General features: G+C 44.9%; 1 protein-coding gene across 1 annotated transcript in view; it reads left to right on the top strand.

Moving 5' to 3' along the window:
* The window catches only part of LOC139371084 (cadherin 13, H-cadherin (heart)), a 531,337-nt gene extending 511,363 nt beyond the window's left edge, over positions 1–19,974 (top strand). The window contains exons 12-14 of the mRNA XM_071111141.1: positions 3,060–3,290; positions 4,281–4,499; positions 18,741–19,974. Of these exons, the coding sequence (XP_070967242.1) occupies positions 3,060–3,290; positions 4,281–4,499; positions 18,741–18,748 (458 nt within the window). The 3' untranslated portion in view covers positions 18,749–19,974. The remainder of the gene's footprint in view (positions 1–3,059; positions 3,291–4,280; positions 4,500–18,740) is intronic.
* The last annotated feature ends 941 nt before the right edge of the window (positions 19,975–20,915 follow it).

Here is a 20,915-nt window from a genome sequence, read left to right as displayed (position 1 = left end):
TTTTCTGGTGTTAAAATGATATTGTCCTTGAATATGGGATTGTTGTTGAATTGATTGTTGATGTGCAGACAGAGCTATATATCCATTCTCAATCGCATAACAAGGTTTTGTCTGGAAGTGTTTTGTTTCCATTTGATACCACACATTGATGTTGTGTATGGGTTTGTGTGTCTCCAGTCTGAGGTGATAGGTCTAGATCTGCTGGGATTTTTATAGCAAAAGGAACTTTATAGGTGATTTTGTTTTTCGGTTTACGGAGAGTCATAAGGATTATCTCTCTCCGTTTTAATCTTTCACTAGAGGAAAATGCCCCCACTCAAAGCGCCACCTCCCTAATAACACAGCAATGAAAATTAAACCGGCTCTCGTTTGAACAGTTTGACATTTATGACACATGCATCTTGACACGTTCACCTCCCCTCCACTCAAACTCTTCCAGGTTCCTGGAAAGCGCATTGTGGTGAGATGATTCTCTAATTGCTGATTTTGCCATGTGTGGGTAATTGCCAGTGACCTCCAGGGCTATTTTGAATGAAGCTGCTTTTCAATCCCCTCTAATCTCTAAGCAACAGAAAGCTTGCACCCCAAATGACACCCTATTCCCTATATAGAGCCCTAGTACAACAGCAGACAAAATACCACACAGCCATGCCTGCCTCATACAGCACAGCCATGCCTGACTCATACAGCACAGCCATGCCTGACTCATACAGCACAGCCATGCCTGAATCATACAGAACAGCCATGCCTGAATCATACAGCATAGCCATGCCTGAATCATACAGCACAGCCATGCCTGAATCATACAGCACAGCCATACCTGGCTCATACAACACAGCCATGCCTGAATAATACCACACAGCCATGCCTGAATCATACAGCACAGCCATGCCTGGCTCATACAGCACAGCCATGCCTGGCTCATACAGCACAGCCATGGCTGAATCATACAGCACAGCCATGCCTGAATCATACAGCACAGCCATGCCTGGCTCATTCAGCACAGCCATGCCTGACTCATACAGCACAGCCATGCCTGGCTCATACAGCACAGCCATGCCTGGCTCATACAGCACAGCCCTGCCTGACTCATACAGCACAGCCATGCCTGACTCATACAGCACAGCCATGCCTGAATAATACCACACAGCCATGCCTGAATCATACAGCACAGCCATGCCTGGCTCATACAGCACAGCCATGCCTGGCTCATACAGCACAGCCATGGCTGAATCATACAGCACAGCCATGCCTGAATCATACAGCACAGCCATGCCTGGCTCATTCAGCACAGCCATGCCTGACTCATACAGCACAGCCATGCCTGGCTCATACAGCACAGCCATGCCTGGCTCATACAGCACAGCCCTGCCTGACTCATACAGCACAGCCATGCCTGACTCATACAGCACAGCCATGCCTGAATCATACAGCACAGCCATGCCTGGCTCATACAGCACAGCCATGCCTGACTCATACAGCACAGCCATGCCTCCCTCATACAGCACAGCCTTGCCTGACTCATACAGCACAGCCATGCCTGACTCATACAGCACAGCCATGTCTGACTCATACAGCACAGCCATGCCTGACTCATACAGAACAGCCATGCCTACCTCATACAGCACAGCCTTGCCTGACTCATACAGCACAGCCATGCCTGACTCATACAGCACAGCCATGCCTGACTCATACAGCACAGCCATGCCTGACTCATACAGCACAGCCATGCCTGACTCATACAGCACAGCCATGCCTGACTCATACAGCACAGCCATGCCTGGCTCATACAGCACAGCCATGCCTGACTCATACAGCACAGCCATGCCTGAATCATACAGCACAGCCATGCCTGACTCATACAGCACAGCCATGCCTGAATCGTACAGCACAGCCATGCCTGAATCATACAGCACAGCCATGCCTCCCTCATACAGCACAGCCATGCCTGAATCGTACAGCACAGCCATGCCTGACTCGTACAGCACAGCCATGCCTGACTCATACAGCACAGCCATGCCTGACTCATACAGCACAGCCATGCCTGACTCATACAGCACAGCCATGCCTGACTCATACAGCACAGCCATGCCTGACTCATACAGCACAGCCATGCCTGACTCATACAGCACAGCCATGCCTGGCTCATACAGCACAGCCATGCCTGAATCATACAGCACAGCCATGCCTGACTCATACAGCACAGCCATGCCTGAATCGTACAGCACAGCCATGCCTGAATCATACAGCACAGCCATGCCTGAATCATACAGCACAGCCATGCCTCCCTCATACAGCACAGCCATGCCTGAATCGTACAGCACAGCCATGCCTCCCTCATACAGCACAGCCATGCCTCCCTCATACAGCACAGCCATGCCTCCCTCATACAGCACAGCCATGCCTGACTCATACCGCACAGCCATGCCTGACTCATACAGCACAGCCATGCCTGACTCATACAGCACAGCCATGCCTGACTCATACAGCACAGCCATGCCTGACTCATACTGCACACAGTCGTGCCTGAATCATACAGCACAGCCATGCCTGACTCATACAGCACAGCACAGCCATGCCTGAATCATACAGCACAGCCATGCCTGAATCATACAGCACAGCCATGCCTGACTCATACCGCACCGTGCTGTCTCTCTGCGTCATTCAATAAAGAGTAATCTCATCTACACAACACAGGGACCTGCTCTGCCAAGCCACATCTCTCTCAACCATGATCCAAGTGATTCATGTTCCTTTGATCTGGAAATGACACACAGTTTGTTTTGTACAGTTCTCTATTAAGTTGATTGAAGCTCAGAGTCAAAGGAAAGAGAGAAGTTTATCACATAGCTAGTATCTGGAGACCTTGGAGCCGCCTGAATCAACCCTGTATTGAAGTGGAAAGAAACTGATACTTGGTAAATCTGAAATGGAAATGTCCCAAGCCATCAGAGAAATGTGTATAGCTACAGTACTCACAACAGTGCCTCGTGTTTGTAACAGAGAGAGCTGTGTTGTTGATGTTTTTCTAACAGGTGTGTATTGTGTCCTACTCACAGGTAGTCGCCCAGCCTCTGGTACTGGCACTCTGGTCATCCACCTAGAGGACTACAATGACAATGCTCCCTACGTTCACCCATCTGTGGTACGGGTGTGTGAAGACACCAAGGACAGTGTGGTGATCGTGGGGGGGCGGGACAGGGACATCCACCCCAACGCTGGGCCCTTTAAGATCGAGCTGGGGAAGCAGCCAGGGCTGGAGAAGACGTGGAAGGTCTCCAGGGTCAACAGTGAGTTCAGACTGTAACCTACAGTACACCCCCTAGACTGATACAGGCACTCACAGTACATTTTAGCAGTACAAGCCCATGTTTTGTGATGGGTAAAGTGGGGAATTATAGGGCTATTTCATACGGTCTCCTCTCCCATATCAAGTGAGAAGACTTGTCATTAGAAACATGGGGGTGGGGGGGGGGGGTCTGCCATACATCCGTTGAATGTGCTTCTTCGGTTATTTCTGTGTGTGTGTGTCTCTGGGGACAGGCGTTAGACAGTAGGCCTACTGTTCTCTGCAATATGTCTCCGTAATGTCAGGTTCTATGGGTGGCCTCAGTGGGACAGCAGGGCTGTGGAGGAGAGGAGCTGCAGACATGGAGCACAGACATTGATTCAGGATTTGCATCATGTCTGCCGGACCTGCTGCTCCTCTGATTGAAGGACTGACTGACAGAGGCTAAAGCCTGTGCAAAAGCATTGCATGTGGGTGACAGGGTGAAATGCCCTTCAATCAACTCTGCTGGGATAGATAGGGAGCACAAAGAGACAGGTTGACGCGAAATGGATATACAGCATTCTAGCTAGAATGATCCTGGCCATGACCTATGTGTGTTTACTTCTGTTAGTCTGGTCTGTGTTTGTTTGTGTGTGTATGTGTGTGTGTTTCTGTGTGTGTGTGTGTGTGTGTGTGTGTGTGTGTGTGTGTGTGTGTGTGTGTGTGTGTGTGTGTGTGTGTGTGTGTGTCTGTGTGTCTGTGTGTGTCTGTGTGTGTCTGTGTCTGTGAATTAATTTGCTTCTAGTTTTCAGTTTACTGAGATACCATTTTTTCAATTACTAAAATTGACCCCATCCCTGCTGCGTGCATGTGTGCTGTTTATGCATCTCTATTCATTTGTCTGTTTAATTAACTGTCATGATTGTACAGTGTGGCCCATGCTCCAGCATGTAAGTATATAAACATCATTATCTTGTCAGTTAACCTCATTGCCTGGTCTCTATTTCAGACACACATGCCCAGATCATGCTGCTACAGAGTATGAAGAGGGCCAACTACCAGTTACCCTTGGTAGTGACAGACTCTGGCCTGCCTCCACTCTCCAACAGCACCGAGATCAAGGTCCAAGTGTGCACCTGTAAGAAGAACAGAATGGACTGTAGCAGTGCTGGCTCTGTATGCTCCAACCTGATGATGCTGCTGGCTCTAGTCCTGCTCTCCCTATTCTGTGAGTATACGGTATCTCTAGTCCTGCTCACCCTATTCTGTGAGTATACGGTATCTCTAGTCCTGCTCTCCCTATTCTGTGAGTATACGGTATCTCTAGTCCTGCTCTCCCTATTCTGTGAGTATACGGTATCTCTAGTCCTGCTCTCCCTATTCTGTGAGTATACGGTATCTCTAGTCCTGCTCTCCCTATTCTGTGAGTATACGGTATCTCTAGTCCTGCTCTCCCTATTCTGTGAGTATACGGTATCTCTAGTCCTGCTCTCCCTATTCTGTGAGTATACACTAGCTCTAGTCGGTTGTGACTATGTGGTATACAGCTATGGGCAAGTTTACCATTAAACTACCACAATAATTTGGACTTTGGTTTTGTAGCCAGATGATGAGTCAGAGTCGTTGTCGGATTTTACTGTTAGTTTTATATACAAAATAATTGTACAGTTTCAGTTAATAAAACGGACAATTGTTTATTTTTGATGTAAGTACTGATGATGAGTGTACTGTTACTTGTATGTGTTGTATGCGTTGTATGCATATGCTTGCTGTAATTGTCACCCCCTGATATTGGCTACACTAGCTATTTCCCACACCGCTGCGGGACATCAGTGCACTGTTGTGGGACAATACAATCCTGGGAGGGAAAGATTGGCCACGTTACTAGCTACTGCTGGCGACACAGTAGCTGCCCAGTGGGAAGCATCCCACGTCGGCAAGCACAACGGTGCACTGGTCATTTGCTTGCCTTGTCGCCTTGCTTACAGGGGTGCAGTAACGTTAGCTAATTGGCATGTCACTGTGACATCCATATGAACACTAGCTAGCTAACATCCGGCCAGATGATTGGGGAAACCAGTTAGTTAAAAGTATATGAAATGAATTTAGATGATCTCATACTTATTTTTTATTTGTATTTTTACCCCCTTTTTCATGATATCAAATTGTGATCCAGTCTCATCGATGCAACTCCCCAACCGACTCGGGAGAGGCGAAGGTCGAGTTTATGTGTCCTCCGAAACATGACCCGCTAAACCACCCTTCTTAACATCCGGCCACTTAACCTGGAAGCAAGCCGCACCAATGTGTCGGAGGAAACACCGCTCAACTGCCGACTGAAGTCAGCCTGGCCCGGCCTGCCACAAGGAGGCGCTAGAACGTGACGAGCCAAGTAAAGCCCCCGCGCCCAAACCCTCCCCTAACCCTCCCCAACCCTCGCCAAACCCAGACAACGCTGTGCACCGTCGTATGGGACTCCAGGTAACGGCCTGATGTGAAACAGCCTGGGATCGAACCCGGGTCTGTAGTGACGCCTCATGCACTGCAATGCAGTGCATTGGCCCGCTGCGCCACTGACCACATACTTTTTCATAGGTCTGCAGCACACTAAATGGAGACTTAACGAACACCCCTACGCATGATGAAAGTGGTGCTAGTTTCCCAGCCAGGGGTGATACAGTATATATCAGACACAATCTCATCCATAATGTTCTAAAACTTTTACACCGCAGATGTACAGTTCTATCCAGACTCCACATTCCTCTGCCTCAAACGTTAATGGTATATGTGCTTGTTGATGGTAAAATTGCTGCTGCTACTGCTGCTGCTGCTGCTGCTAATATCGACATGCCTTGGGCAGAATATGCGCTAATTTAATCTCAGGCGTCTTTACAGCGACTTTTAGACCTGTTCCCAGCGTCTCTTCTGTTTGTGTTGGTGTGTCTGTGTCTCCCCCACCGTTAATCTAGCATCCCTCGCTACAGCCAGGAGCTTCCCAGGGACTCCTGTTGGGAGCTCACACTGTATATCTCATTTATACCATTGGTGATACATGAATAATTTACTCCTCCAAAGAGAATGGGAGGCATAATGGTGCACTTCTAACAGCCAGTCTTCTGGAGGAATAAAATAACTTTCAACTGTTAAATATATGCCTATCCTGGGTTCAGAGGGGGATTGTGGGCTGGGCTGGTTTTACGGCTGAGTTCCGTGCCCACGGCAGTGTTCTGCAGGAGGGGAGCCAGAGAATGGAGGGAGGGAGGAGGGGGAAAGGGAGGATGTCCCATCTGTAATTCAACGCATAATGGAGCCATTGAGAGTGTTGAGCAAAAGACGCCTGCAGGCCTGATCATACCAAGCAGCCACTAACTTTCTCCCTCATCAGTCCCTCTCTCTCTCTCTCTCTCTCTCATCACTCTCTCTCTCTATTCGCTCACCCGCTTCCATTGCCCTTCTCTCTCAGTTTTTCTCCTTCTCTATCACTCATTCATTCACTCTCTCTCTCTTTATCTCTCAATCTTCAGGCATCCCTGATTTACAATCACAATCTCTTTTCCTCATCTCCTAATTTTCTCTCCATATCTCTCTATCTCACCTCGTTCCTCCATCCATCACTCTCCCTTTGGGTATGTATCTCTCCAGCTGTCCTCTTTTCTGTTTCACTACTTTCTCTCTCTCCCCCTCTCTCCCCCTCTCTCTGCCTCTCTAAGGCCAGCTGTGAGGCCAGGGGCATACAGACAGGGCTCTGACAATAGACCAGATAACTGAACTGACTGGGTTCACTCAGTGGACCTGAGGAGGGATCTAGACATTCAACCTGACACATCCCAGAGATGATTAATCATGATAAGCCTGCTTTTTTTCTTTTCTCTCTCTCTCTCTCTCTCTCTCTCTCTCTCTCTCTCTCTCTCTCTCTCTCTCTCTCTCTCTCTCTCGTCTATGTGTTAGATGCTTTGTTACCAGTGGCCAATGTGGAAACAGCCGGTGTGTGTATGAGCCCAGCTAATGTTAATTGGGTGGCATGCAGAGCTTCTCATTGGCATTCATTATGACACACCATCATGTACTGATAGACCTCGGCATTCATTAACCAACTAAAGCATGTCGTTTCATTGGCCAAAACCAAAGCTGAATGGGGTGTGTTATGTGGAGTCGCAGTATAGCATCAACAGCAGGCACTGCAGCATATTATTAAGCTGAGCTCTGCAGCACGGAGAGACAGTTAGTGATATATGGAGAGAGGTCATCTCCAGTGGGAGCTGGTGAGAAGAGAGCTGGGCCATAGAGGTCCCCTCTGTATCAGAGTCGGTACAGCGATACACAGAGAGAGATGACTTCTGTCAGGCCACATCAGCCAGACCCAGGCTCTACCGCTCAGGCACAGATAGAGGAGACTGATCACTCTTGTAGCGGGGCCAGATAGTGAGAGAAGTCGAGGAGAAAGATACTGTGATTTCAATTCCCTTATCACCAGGCTGAACTCTGACCCCTCAGCAGAAAGACAGTGAAAAAATAGAAAGAGCTCAAGGCAAGTGACAGAAGAGTCTGAGAGAAGAAAGGTGTGAGGAGATTAGACTGTCTGTACCCCCTCTGACACGAATCACACACGCACACACATATCCAATCTCATACTGTACGTGCATGCTGTCTAACACCCACACTCCCTCCCTTCCATACTGTACTTACCACAGGCAGGTTGGGAGGACGGGCTCATAATAATCACTGGAATGGAATTTATAGAATGGTTTCAAACACATGTGTTTGTTACTATTGTTACCTCCCCTCACCAGCCCCCTGTGGTACGTACATTTATGTGCCTTCACCCACACACTGTAAAGACACAATTTCTGAACACATTCACACACATGTACTTTCTGTAGAATTGACATTTACACTGCATCTGCCTGCAGGCCTTCTATAGCAGGCTCTATGTATGGGAAGGAAAGGTCTGAAACACTGTATGGGTGGTGGAGCTTGCTGTAAGTTCACCAGAGAGGACTGCACTCAACCTAAGGAGAGATGCTGCTCCATCATATTGTTGGGCAATATTACGATAGTAACAGATATCGAAGATGATTGACAGCCATCTAATTATTTTAAAATCCACATTTTCTCTTTTCTCTTCATTTGATATGAACATAACTTCTGTTTTTATGCATGCTGTCTTCTCTCGCCTCCTCCCGCCCCGCTACTTCATGATCAAACAATTTATTTATTTAACAGAGTCCTCCAAAAGTTTTAAGTTGTTTCTGAATAACCTAGAAACATGACAAGCCTAAGGTAATAATGAGATAGTTATAACAAACAATAGCAATAGAGAAAAATCGAACGAGTAGTTTGAACAAATCTTACAGTTGAGCAAAGCTTAGTCTAAAAGAAAGAAGGCAACAGTAAACATGTCGTTCCCCATGAATGATGCAGGGCCAGTGGTGTCTGAGATATTACGTTGACAGACCATTGTCCATGGATGCCGCCTATACAGTTTCGTGCAGATCAGTCATTCAGTGCCAGAAGAGTAGCATTTTTCACAAAATTCTAAATGGCAGAAAATCTGTCATGGTGGACCTTATGGGTCCCTAGTCAAATTTCTTCCTTGTGAGGAGAGGGACCTATGTACCGAATTCCATGACTAAAGGTCAAATGGGATGAGGGGCGTGACCTTTCAAAGGTAGCATTTTCATTCTGTTGTTATAGTGACCCCATCTGGCCAATCAGTGTAATTTAGTAAATTCCGGATCTCTATGGCAAGACGCATCATTCACCTAAGTTTTGTCAAAATCGGGCGAGTGCTGTTTTGAGATATCACGTGTGATAAACGCACTAACGTACTAACAGACGGAAACAGATAAACAGTCCCCTCCCAGACTTCATCGTGTGGGACAATGATGCATGCATCCCTCCTCCTTGCTGTTCCGAACCAAACGGCCAAAGCCAAATCCTACTAATTAAAATAGCCCATCAAAAGCATTAAGAAAAGTTAAAGTTATTAAGAGTATTTCTCAAATAGGCTATTCTAATTAAGTGTTTAATGTCCTAGTTGCAGCTTTCAAATGGGAACAATTGTGAAAGTCAGAGTCTATAGGTGATTCTTTATCACAGCTTTATTTTGAATGAAAGATTTTAAAGGCAACAAGAAATGACATTGAGCAAACAATACCAATATGGAAAAATCTAATGAGAAGTCAAAAGAAAACTTACAGCTTAGCAAAGCTTATGAGATAAGCAATGTGTAAAGTAGGCTATTTCCATAGGCTATTATTAGCAATGTATAGAAGCGACCTACAATGTACAGAAGCCTAGACCTAATAACAGTGGAAGGTTAGGCAAACAGTTGCATGTTTTGCAGCCAGGTTGTCATGATATCATATCAAATAAAATCAAATTAAAATGTTATTTGTCACATATATAACAGTGAAATGCTTACTTACATACAAGCCCTTAACTAACAATGCAGTTTTAAGAAAATACCAACAACAAAAAAGTAAGAGATAAGAAAAACAAATAATTAAGGAGCAGCAGTAAATAACAATAGCGGGGCTATATACAGGGGGTACCGGTTCAGAGTCAGTCTGTCTATGTGCGGGGGCACCGGTGTTGAGGTAATTGAGGTAATTATGTACATGGAGGTAGGGTTATTAAAGTGGCTATGCATAGATAATAACAGAGAGTAACAGCAGCGTAGGGGGATGGGGAGGGGGGGTGCAAATAGTCTGGATAGCCATTTGATTAGCTGTTCAGGAGTCTTATGTCTTGGAGGTAGAAGCTGTTTAGAAGCTCTTGGACCTAGACTTGGCGCTCTGGTACCACTTCCGGTGCGGAAGTGAGAGAATAGTCTATGAATAGGGTGGCTGGAGTCTTTGACAATTTTTAGGGCCTTCCTTTGACACTGCCTGGTATAGAGGTCCTGGATGGCAGGAATCTTAGCCCAGGAGATGTACTGTGCCTTGCGGTCGAAGGCCGAGCAGTTGCCATACCAGACAGTGATTCAACCCGTCAGGATGCTCTCGATGGTGTAGCTGTAAAACCTTTTGAGGATCTGAGGACCCATGCCAAATCTTTTCAGTATCCTGAGGGGGGATAGGTTTTGTCGTGCCCTCTTCATGACTGTCTTGGTGTGCTTGGACCACATTCGTTTGTTGGTGATGTGGACGCCAAGGAACTTGCTCCACTACAACCTGCTCCACTACAACCTGCTCCACTTTCCCACATACCTGTAACTCATGAGGCCTCAAATCCCACCTTGAGTTCTGCTGTGTGTGCCTCTGTTAACAGAGCCTAATTGGACAGGGTAGATTTCATGTCAAGCAACATACAGATGTAGCGTGTGTGTATTGTTTTGTTTGTTTGTGTGTGGTGGATTAAATTATCTGGACAGTGCTTACTGTTTGAAGGCAAACAAAATAATGGCCATTGTTAGTAAGAGTACTAATACATGTAGGATAGCTAATTTGTTGAGGAAATTCTCTCATTTAGATGTAATACCAATTTGCCAGTTTGACAGAGATGACCACAGTGCCCCCTGTCTCACTGTCAGTGAATGGCCTGACTGACTGACAGAGTGTGTTTGAGTGTATTTGTATTACAGTCCCTCCAGTATTTACAAAATCAACAATTCCCTGAATATTATGGCTTGCAAATTTGGCCAATAACTGCACTATTACTGCATAAAACTGTCAAATCATTGCAATATTACTGCGGATAACTATCCGATCACTGCACTACAAAAAGGGGGTGCGCAATTGTAACCAATCACCTTACTTTTATTGCATAAAATGGTTCAATCAAGCAACACGTCAACAAACCTTCCACCACATTTTTTGTGATAAATCAGACAAAATCATCTCAACTTGCCATGCAAAATTTAAAAATTGCCGCAACAAAATCAAGCATTTTGTCCCGCAACTATCACAAAAGAATGCTGCAGAATCCTGAAGGGACTGGTACTATCTTTCTCCAGCAGGTTCTGGCAGGTCTGAAATGGAAGTCTAGCATCATGTGATGTTAGGTCTGTCGGAGCTGCTGGATGGACAGCAGCATGTGAATACAGCAAATAGAGTTGTTTTTTTCACATGAGCGCTGTGGGCACCACTGGCCTTTTAAGATAATTGTGTTTCTTAGCTTATGAGGGAAACACATGTGAGTGGAGGTGATAAAGTGAAAGGCATGGGTGAACGAGCAGCTGCAGTATTAAACCAGTTGACATTTCCTCTCCTACTCCCATTGGGCTGTCTCAAGGCTCAGTCACCCTCCTGCAGCCACCCTCCTGCAATCTCCCCTATGCCCACAGCCCATCACTGCCTGTTCTGCTGTCTAACATATATCCTGGGCTGTGTACTAGTTACAGTATAATGTTGGCCGCATTGGGACACATTCACCATGATGAGCCAGTTATCAGCTATCAGTTAAAGGCTAAAATGTTGATGAGGGTCCTCAAGGCATATTTGACATTTATTCCCTGTGTGGGTGTGTTGTTGTTACTGTTGTTCTCAGAAGCTCAGGTGAGCACTGTGGGATTTTAGAAGCTGTTGGAGATTTGATAAAGAGCTGCTGCCGAATCTCAGAGAAAAGGCAATTAATCCACAAATAGGGAAATAAACCCAGGCAGATAGCCTGCCTCGGTCAGCCAACGTGCATCCATCCTCCCTGATGAGTACACACACACACACACACACACACACACACACACACACACACACACACACACACACACACACACACACACACACACACACACACACACACACACACACACACACACACACACACACACAGTGTGGTTTAAATCCCCTTTTCTGCCCAGACAGCCACTTTCCCTGCTCTAATCCACTCGGTAACAGGAGCAGGTTATTTAGGAGGAGGAGAAATGGGATCCGCCTCCTCCTTGGTAATGTTAATTATTCCTCTTTTAATCCCTTTGTTTTGATTGAATAGGTATGACATTACCTGGTTGATAAACCCTCTTCCCCTCCAATTAAAGATGCTAAAATCTTTGTTTGCCAATGTCATGTTTAATACTGTGTCTAGCCTAGTCACGACTGTTTTACTGAATTATGGCACTTGACATTTTGAGATATTTCATCAAATCAGCGAAGTGGGTGTGTTGTTTCCTACCTTCACCACCTGGAGGCGGCCCGTCAGGAAGATCAGGACCCAGTTCCACAGGGTGAGGTTCAGACCCAGGGCCCCGATCTTAATGATGAGCTTGGAGGGTACTATGCCACTGAATGTTGAGCTACAGTCAATGAACAGCATTCTTACATAGGTATTCCCCCAAATGGGATAGGGCAGTGTGCAGTGCGATGGCGATTGCATCATCTGTGGATCTATTAGGGTGGTAAGCACATTGAAGTGGGTCTAGGGTGTCAGGTAAGGTAGAGGTGACATGATTCTTAACTAGCATCTCAAAGAACTTGATGACAGGCGTGAATGGTTCGGGACAATAGTAATTTAGTTCAGTTACCTTTGCTTTCTTGGGTACAGGAACAAAGGTGGACATCTTGAAGCAAGTGGGTACAGCATAATGGGATTGGGAGAGATTGAATATGTTCGTAAACACTCCAGCCAGCTGGCCTGCGCATGCTCTGAGGATGCGGCTGGGGATGCCGTTTGGGCTGGCAGCTTTACGAGGGGTAAACACACTTAAATGTCTTCATCATGCCGGCTACAGTCCTTTGGAGCGGGCCGTGTCGGTGGCATTGTGTTATCCTCAAAGCGGGCGAAGAAGGTGTTTAGCTTGTCCGGAAGCAAGACTTCTGTGTCCTTGACATGGCTGGTTTTCCCTTTGCAAACCGTGATTGTCTCGTGTCTGAGCCGTTGAATTGCGACTCCACTTTGTCTCTGTATTGAAGTTTTGCCTGTTTGATTGCCTTATGGAGGGAATAAGTACACTGTTTTTATTCTACCATATTCCAGTCACCTTGCCATGGTTAAATGCGGTGGTTTGCGCTTTCAGTTTTGCGCAAATGCAGCTATCTATCCACGGTTTCTGGTTTGGGTAGGTTTTAATAGTCACCGTGGGAACAACATCCTCTATACACTTCCTGATGAACTCAGTCACCGTGTCCGTGTATACGTCAATGTTATTCTGAGAGGCTACCCGGGACATATCCCAGTCCACGTGATCAAAACAATCCTGAAGCATGGATTCCGATTGGTCAGACCAGCGTTGAATAGACCTTAGCAGGGTACTTACTGTTTGAGTTTCTGCCTATAGGAAGGGAGGATCAAAATGTTGTGATCTGATTTGCCACGGGGAGGGCCTTGTAGGCATCTCAAAAAGGGGGAGTAGCAGTGGTCTAGTGTTTTTCCAGATTGAGTACTACTGTCAATGTGTTGATAGAACTGGTAGTGTTTTCCTCAAATTTGCTTTGTTAAAATCCCCAGCTGCAATAAATGTGGCCTCAGGATATGTGGTTTCCAGTTTCCATAAAGTCTAATGTAGTTCCTTGAGTGCCGTCGTGGTATTTGCTTGAGGGGGAATATAAACGGCTGTGACTATAACCGAAGATAATTATCTTTGGAGGTCATACGGTTGGCATTTGATTGTGAGGTATTCTATGAAGAAACGGACTTGAGTTTCTGTGTGTTATCAAAATCACACCATGAGCCATTAATCATGAAACATACACCCCCGCCTTTCTTCTTCCCGGAGAGTTCTTTATTCCTGTCTGCGCGATGTACTTAGAACCCAGCTGGCTGTATGGGTGGGGACAGTATATCCCGAGAGAGCCATGATTCTGTGAAACAGAGTATGTTACAGTCCCTAATGTCTCTCTAGAAGGAGATCCTCGCCCTGAGCTCATCTACTTTATTGTCCAGAGACTGAACATTAGCAAGTAATATACTCGGAAGCAGTGGATGGTGTGCACGCCTCCTGAGTCGGACTAGAAGTCCTCTCTGAATACCTCTTCTCCTCCGGCAGCATCTTGGATTAGCCTCTTGGATAAATTCAATTGCCCTGAGGGGTACGAACAAAGTATCATGGTCATAATGCTGGTGAGTTACTGCCGCTCTGATATCCAAAAGTTATTTCCAGCTGTACGTAATAACACAAAAAACATTATGGGCTAATAATGTAAGAAATAACACACAAAAAAACGAAATACTGCAAAGTTACTTAGGAGCTGGAAGCAGAGCTGCCATGTCTGTCGGTGCCATGTCAGTTTGGCAAAGGATAATTTGAACAGCACATATCTTTTTATCATACTATAAAACGCAAATGTTTCTAGTTGTTCTAGTTGTCAGAACTACTCACTTTAAAGTCATAATGGGAAGCAGAGAGTGACAGTGAGGGTTGTTGCTATATGATTAGACTTTCAAAGGGCAAACTTTACACTCCTCCTTCTCTTTACAAATGGAGCAGATATTGGATATGGCTCACTGTATGCTGTGAGACGTGTCTCCTGACATATTGACATTGAGAATGAGATGAAGATGGAGGAGAGAAGGAAGGGTAGATCCACAGGCAGGCAGGGAGGATGGTAATTATTCTGGACTGGATTTTACGAGTGCAGCGTGTGAGTTATTATGTTTGCCCCAACTCCAGCTGACTTCTGCCAGTAGCACTTTCACCCAATTAAGGTGATGTTGATTAGATCAAACAGCCCTCTGTCTCCCTCTATCCCTCTCTCTCTCTGCCTCCTATCCTTCTTTCCATCTTTTTCTCTCTCTCTCTCCCTCTTTCTTTCTCTCTCCATCATTCCCTCCACATCTCAGCCTCTCCAGGTACAGCAGGTGTGCTGGTCACATTTCCCTTCCCATTTTCACTCAGATTGGTGGGGGTAAGGGTCTCTTATCCGCTCCATGCCTGACTTTATTGCCTCCATGTGAGAGCTGAGGTGAATTGATTTAGCTGTTTATTTTCATTTTTCAGGCCGTGAGTTTTTAGCCAGAGGGGAAAGAATTGGTATGTTTCAAGGCCTGCACACGTGGATAAAGGTTCCCAGAGTCTCATTACATTCGCAAAACACATCTCTGAAGCATGAGTGTCTTCGCTGTGCTCCAGAGTGTTATTCAACTTATAGTTCCTTTTCAGAATCACTTAGAGCAGCATAGTAGAAAATAGGCCCAGTGAAAAACAACTGTGAAAATAAAAAAATCTATAGTTCCTCCCATTAGATATATCCCCCATCAAATCAGGCCCACTTCGATCGTTTCGAAATTTTGGGATGTCTAAGGGCCAATTCATTTCAGAATGTCTCACAAAATTACAGTTCACATTTCTCAAAACCACTCTCTAAACTTATTTTGAGGACACAGTGGAGAGAGAGGAGCAAAGACAGATGGAAAAAGAGAAAGACATATTTCACTTAAAATAAAACAGAAACGTTTTCATCCCCCCACACACACACACACACACACACAAAGGGGAAAGGGAGCTGAATACAAATCAGTGAAACTCCTGAACATGTAATAAAATGGCTACCCAGACTATTTGCATTACCCCCCTCTTTTACACCACTGCTACTGTCTGTTGTTATCATCTATGTATGGTCGCTTTGATAACTCGACTGGCCCGGTGCCCCCTCGCATTGACTCTGTGCCGGTATCCCCCTGTATATGGTCTCGCTGTTGTTATTTTACTGCTGCTCTTTAATTACTTGTTACTTTGATTTCTTATTCATATTTTATGTAATATAGATATTTTTAACTGCATTGTTGTTTAGGGGCTCGTAAGTAAGCATTTCACTGTTGTATTCAACCATGTGACTAATACAATTTGATTTGATTTGAATCTAACTGTGTATACCCAATTTATCTAGGAAAGTAAGTGGTGGAATCATTTTAATTTACATATCTCTTTTTTACACTATTTTGTACTGCATGCATTTTACTTGTCGATCAGCAGTGAAGGAAAATCTTTTGACGTTTAGTTTGCTAAAGAAAGCTGGACCCTTGAGCACATCATGAACTTAACTCTCCATGTATAGATGGGCAATCTCATCTCTTTCTGTAGATCAGATATAAAATGCCTTTTCTATGGGCTAAAGAAATGGCCGCTACAATACCTCCCCATTCTAATAGCAGAATCTGTGTAACATACAGACCTTGAGCAACAGCACGGCTGCTCTGCAGCAGAGAGAGTGCCTGTCTCCACTAGCAACAGGAATGACACACTCCTACACGAGCTCAGGCATCAGTCCCATGGTCCTGAGGGGCTGTCCTTACTGTCCAGACACGGCTGAAAAACAACCATACTCATACAGCGGCTACATGTCATAATGGAGAGAGAAAGACAGAGACGGAGTTCTGAGTAGAGCCCACAGTGACAGAACAGAGGAATGAGAGATGGCAGAGGGAGACAGACAGCTGGATCGATAACAACTCACATTTCATAATGCTGTGTGTGTGGAACACATGTCTGTGTGAAGAAAGGATTAGCTAGCAGCACTAACTGTACCCAAAGTCTGTGCATCAATCTGATTTATTTCACCATAAGATATATATATATATATTACCCTACTTTTATGTAACTTCTTATAAATGACTCTGTGTACATATAAAGGCACCAGGCTGCAATTCATGTGTGTTTTTCCTGCTAGCCTTGGGACTTGTGTGATACATACAGTGCACTCGCAAAGTATTCAGACTCCTCAACTTTTTCCACATTTTGTTACGTTACAGGCTTATTCCAAAAATGGATTAAATAGCTTTTTCCATCACCAATCTACACACAATACCACATAATGACAAAGCAAAAACAGTCTTTAGATATTTGTGCAAATACAAAATAAAAAACTGCAATATCACATTTACATAAGTATTCAGACCCTTTGTTGAGGCACCTTTGGCAGCCATTGCAGCCATGAGTCTTCTTCGGTATGACGCTACATTCTTCTCTGAAGATCCTCTCAAGCTCTGTCAGGTTGGATGGGGAGCGTCGCTGCACAGGTATTTTCAGGTCTCTCCAGAGATGTTCGATTGGGTTCAAGTCCAGGCTCTGGCTGGGCCATTCAAGGACATTCAGAGACTTGTCCCGAAGCCACTTCTAAGTTGTCCTGGCTGTGTGCTTAGGGTCATTGTCCTTTTGGATGGTGAACCTTCACATCGGTCTGAGGTCCTGAGCACTCTGGAGCAGATTTTTATCAAGGATCTCTCTGTACTTTACTCTGTTCATCTTTCCCTCAATCCTGATTAGTCTCCCAGTCCATGCAGCTGAAAAACAACCCCACAGCATGATGCTGCCACCACCATGCTTCACCCTAGGGATGGTGCCAGGTTCCCTTGAGACATGACGCTTGGCATTCAGGCCAAGAAGTTCCATCTTGGTTTCATCAGACCAGAGAATCTTGTTTCTCATGGTCTGAGAGTCCTTTAGGTGCCTTTTGAAAAACTCCAAGTGGGCTGTCATGTGCCTTTTACTCGGGAGTGGCTCAGTCTGGCCACTAACATAAAGGCCTGATTGGTGGAGTGCTGCAGAGATGGTTGTCCTTCTGGAAGTTTCTCCCATCTCAACAGAGGAACTCTGGAGCTCTGTCAGAGTGACCATCGGGTTCTTGGTCACCTCCCTGACCAAGGCCCTTCTCCCCCAATTTCTCAGTTTGGCTGGGCGGCCAGCTCTATGAAGAGTCTTGGTGGTTCCATACTTCTTCCATTAAAGAATGATGGAGGCCACTGTGTTCTTGGGGACCTTCAATCCTGCAAAAAAATGAAATGTTGGGACACTTCCCCAGGTCTGTGCCTCGACACAGTCCTGTCTCAGAGCTCTACGGACAATTCCTTCGACCTCATGGCTTGGTTTTTGGTCTGACATGCACTGTCAACTGTGGGACCTTATATAGACACGTATGTGCGTTTCCAAATCATGTCCAATCAATTGAATTTACCACAGGTGGACTCCAATCAAGTTGTAGAAACATTTCAAGGATGACCAATGGAAACAAGATGCACCTGAGCTCAATTTCGAGTCTCATAGCAAATGGTCTGAATACTTATGTAAATAAGGTATTTTTTTATTTATTTTTTACACATTTGCAAATAATTCAAAAAACTGTTTTCACTTTGTCATTATGGGTTATTGTGTGTAGATTGCTAAGGATATGTTTTAATGCATTTTTAGAATATGGCTGTAGTGTAACATAATGTGGAAAAGGTCAAGGGGTCTGAATAGTTTCCAAATGCACTGTAACCACTATAGAAAATAAATACATGTTCCATTCAGCAGGGCGTGACAGAGGAGCACATGTCATTGTCAAGCTCTCAAATGTTTCCATGGCCATTTTACACAGACCAATAATTGAGTCTCTTTATTCTGTCTAAATGTGTACCAAGGGTGTATATTTCAATCTTCTCTGTCCTCTCCATCCTGAATGTTTAATGTAGGATACCTATCACCTGTCTTGTGTAATTGATTGCAACTGATCTGTGTTGACGATGCCCTTGACTATCTGTGTATCTTTCTCTTCCTCTCCCTGTCATTCTCTCTTCTGCTTTTTCACTTTCTATCCACTATTCTCTCTTTTCTTACCAGGCCTGTAAATTGTGATGAAACCTACTTGTAGTCTACTTGCAACACTGAAGAGAAACAGCATATCTCACCTACGCCATCAAGCCTAAGGAGAGAAGACCTCTCACCATAACTAAAACAACTAGCAAACAATTACACAAAAACACAATTCAAACTGGCCCTCTGTGGTATTAAGCTTCTTGGGTTTCTCACATTATCTTACCCAGCCCCCCCCCCCCCCGTTCCCCACCAGCTTTTAGTTACCACCCTTCACCTCTACCCCACCCCTCTCTCCGTCCACTACCGCCCCTAGCTCTGTTCCCCCTCTCCTGAACAGTTGTCCTTGCCCCTGGTCTTCTCCCTCGCCCATCCTTCTCCCACCCCTCGCCTGCCCGTCTCCTCCGTCCATCTCTGTGGGTTCTGTTGTCACGGACACCACCGCCTGAATGGACTCTTTCGCTGGGCAAGGAAACACTGCATAGTCTGAGCTACTGGATACTGGATGAGGAACAGCATTGACTTTTTGATGTATTACTTTATTTTCTCGTCACAGACGAGTGTATTTGATCTTGTTTCCTACTGTAATGAGAGAAAAAAAAAACAGTTTTTGTCTGCAGTGGTTGTGGTTAGGGCAAGGTGGTAGCCATAAGCCTTCTCAAGTCAGAAGTTTCTGGAGTCTTTTTTGATTCGTTCTGTTTCTATTGCATTAGTTGTCATGGAGTGGAAAACAATATATCTTTATAGTAACGGTGTGAAACTTACAAAAAAGTACACTATATATATTTTATTTTTTACCATTGTACAAATATATTAATTAACTTATGTATTTGGACTGCCGGCTCTTCAATTACCCCCACAGAAAAAAGATACAAATTTTTGTGGACTTTAGGCACTATTTCTAATGCTATCGATGTGTTTTACTATTTTTAATGTACATCTCCAGTTTTTTGAGAATCTGTGATTAATTTGAATCTGGAGTCTTGAATTGCTTTGCTGATTAGCAATCTGTCTGCCTTGTGTTACATGGTTTTGTTTCTCTGACACTAGTACCGCCTCCCCCTGAGTCACACAAAGAGGTCAAGGAAGGTAGTGAATTGGTGGTTCGTTTTTTTTGCACTCGTAAAAAAAAAAAGTGTGTGTGGGTTTGTGTGGAAGACCCCATGAGTCACGATAAAGCAAGAAAAATGTGACATTTTGAGTGAGTTATGTCTGTCTTTTGCACTAATTTAATAAAGCCGTTACTGTAATTGCCATCACATTAAGTTTTATTGCTTGTAAGAGCCCATACAGGGCTTGTAAGTGTGTTTGCCAACTGGTTTTGACAGCAAAACGGAGACCCAAGGCTTCTCACAGACATCCTACTATTACTTATTCATACTCCTTCACACATGGATACCTACATGACAGAGCTCATTTACATAGAGACCACATGTATAGTACTTGATGAAAGCAGGCATCCCAAAGATGATGTGTAGGTAGGTGTGTGGGGGGGGATACTCTGTGATTGCCTGAGACAACTCATTGGTTGTGTCTGGCTGGTAGCCTAGTGGTTAGAGCATTGGGCCAGTTCCATTTCCCGAGCCCGAGAAGGTGAAAAATGTGTCAATGTGTCCTTGAGCAAGGCACTTAACCCTAATTGCTTCAGGGTCGCCGTTGATAATGGCAGATCCTGGCCGTGACCCCACTCTCAGAGTGTGTCTCATGGAGAGTTGAGATATGCAAAAAACACATGTCAATTTAAAAATCAAATAGGACAAATATACTGTATTCACCCACCAAATGATTATTACTTACAATTATTATTATTATTTGTTTAGCCTTATCTATGAACACATTCTAAAACACATCCTTCTATTCAAGCCGTATCGCAGAAGTTCCCATTTTAGACTGCATTCACGCTAAACGCTGCACATGTCGGCTCAATTGGAAAGTACCTTTACCTTTCTATTACGCAATCTGTAACGTTTCAGCGATCCAGATTGAACAGAGCACTTCAATTTATTTCTTACACATCCTCTGACAATGTTCTGTGTGATTGCTATTGATTGCTCTTGCTCTCGTCTTGTCTAGACTGCACAGTCATTTTTTGGGACTTATAGTCTTATATGACTTATTTTTTATGTTGATTATAGAAGACCCCTTGTTCTATCTCTCGTTAATGCATTTGACAGCATTAAAGCCTTGTTGTCAGCCACCTTG

Source organism: Oncorhynchus clarkii, chromosome 2, assembly GCF_045791955.1.
Source record: "Oncorhynchus clarkii lewisi isolate Uvic-CL-2024 chromosome 2, UVic_Ocla_1.0, whole genome shotgun sequence".
Lineage (NCBI taxonomy): Eukaryota > Metazoa > Chordata > Actinopteri > Salmoniformes > Salmonidae > Oncorhynchus > Oncorhynchus clarkii.
The sequence above is the reverse complement of the archived record's forward strand: the minus strand, read 5'-3'. Positions and strand labels throughout refer to the sequence as shown.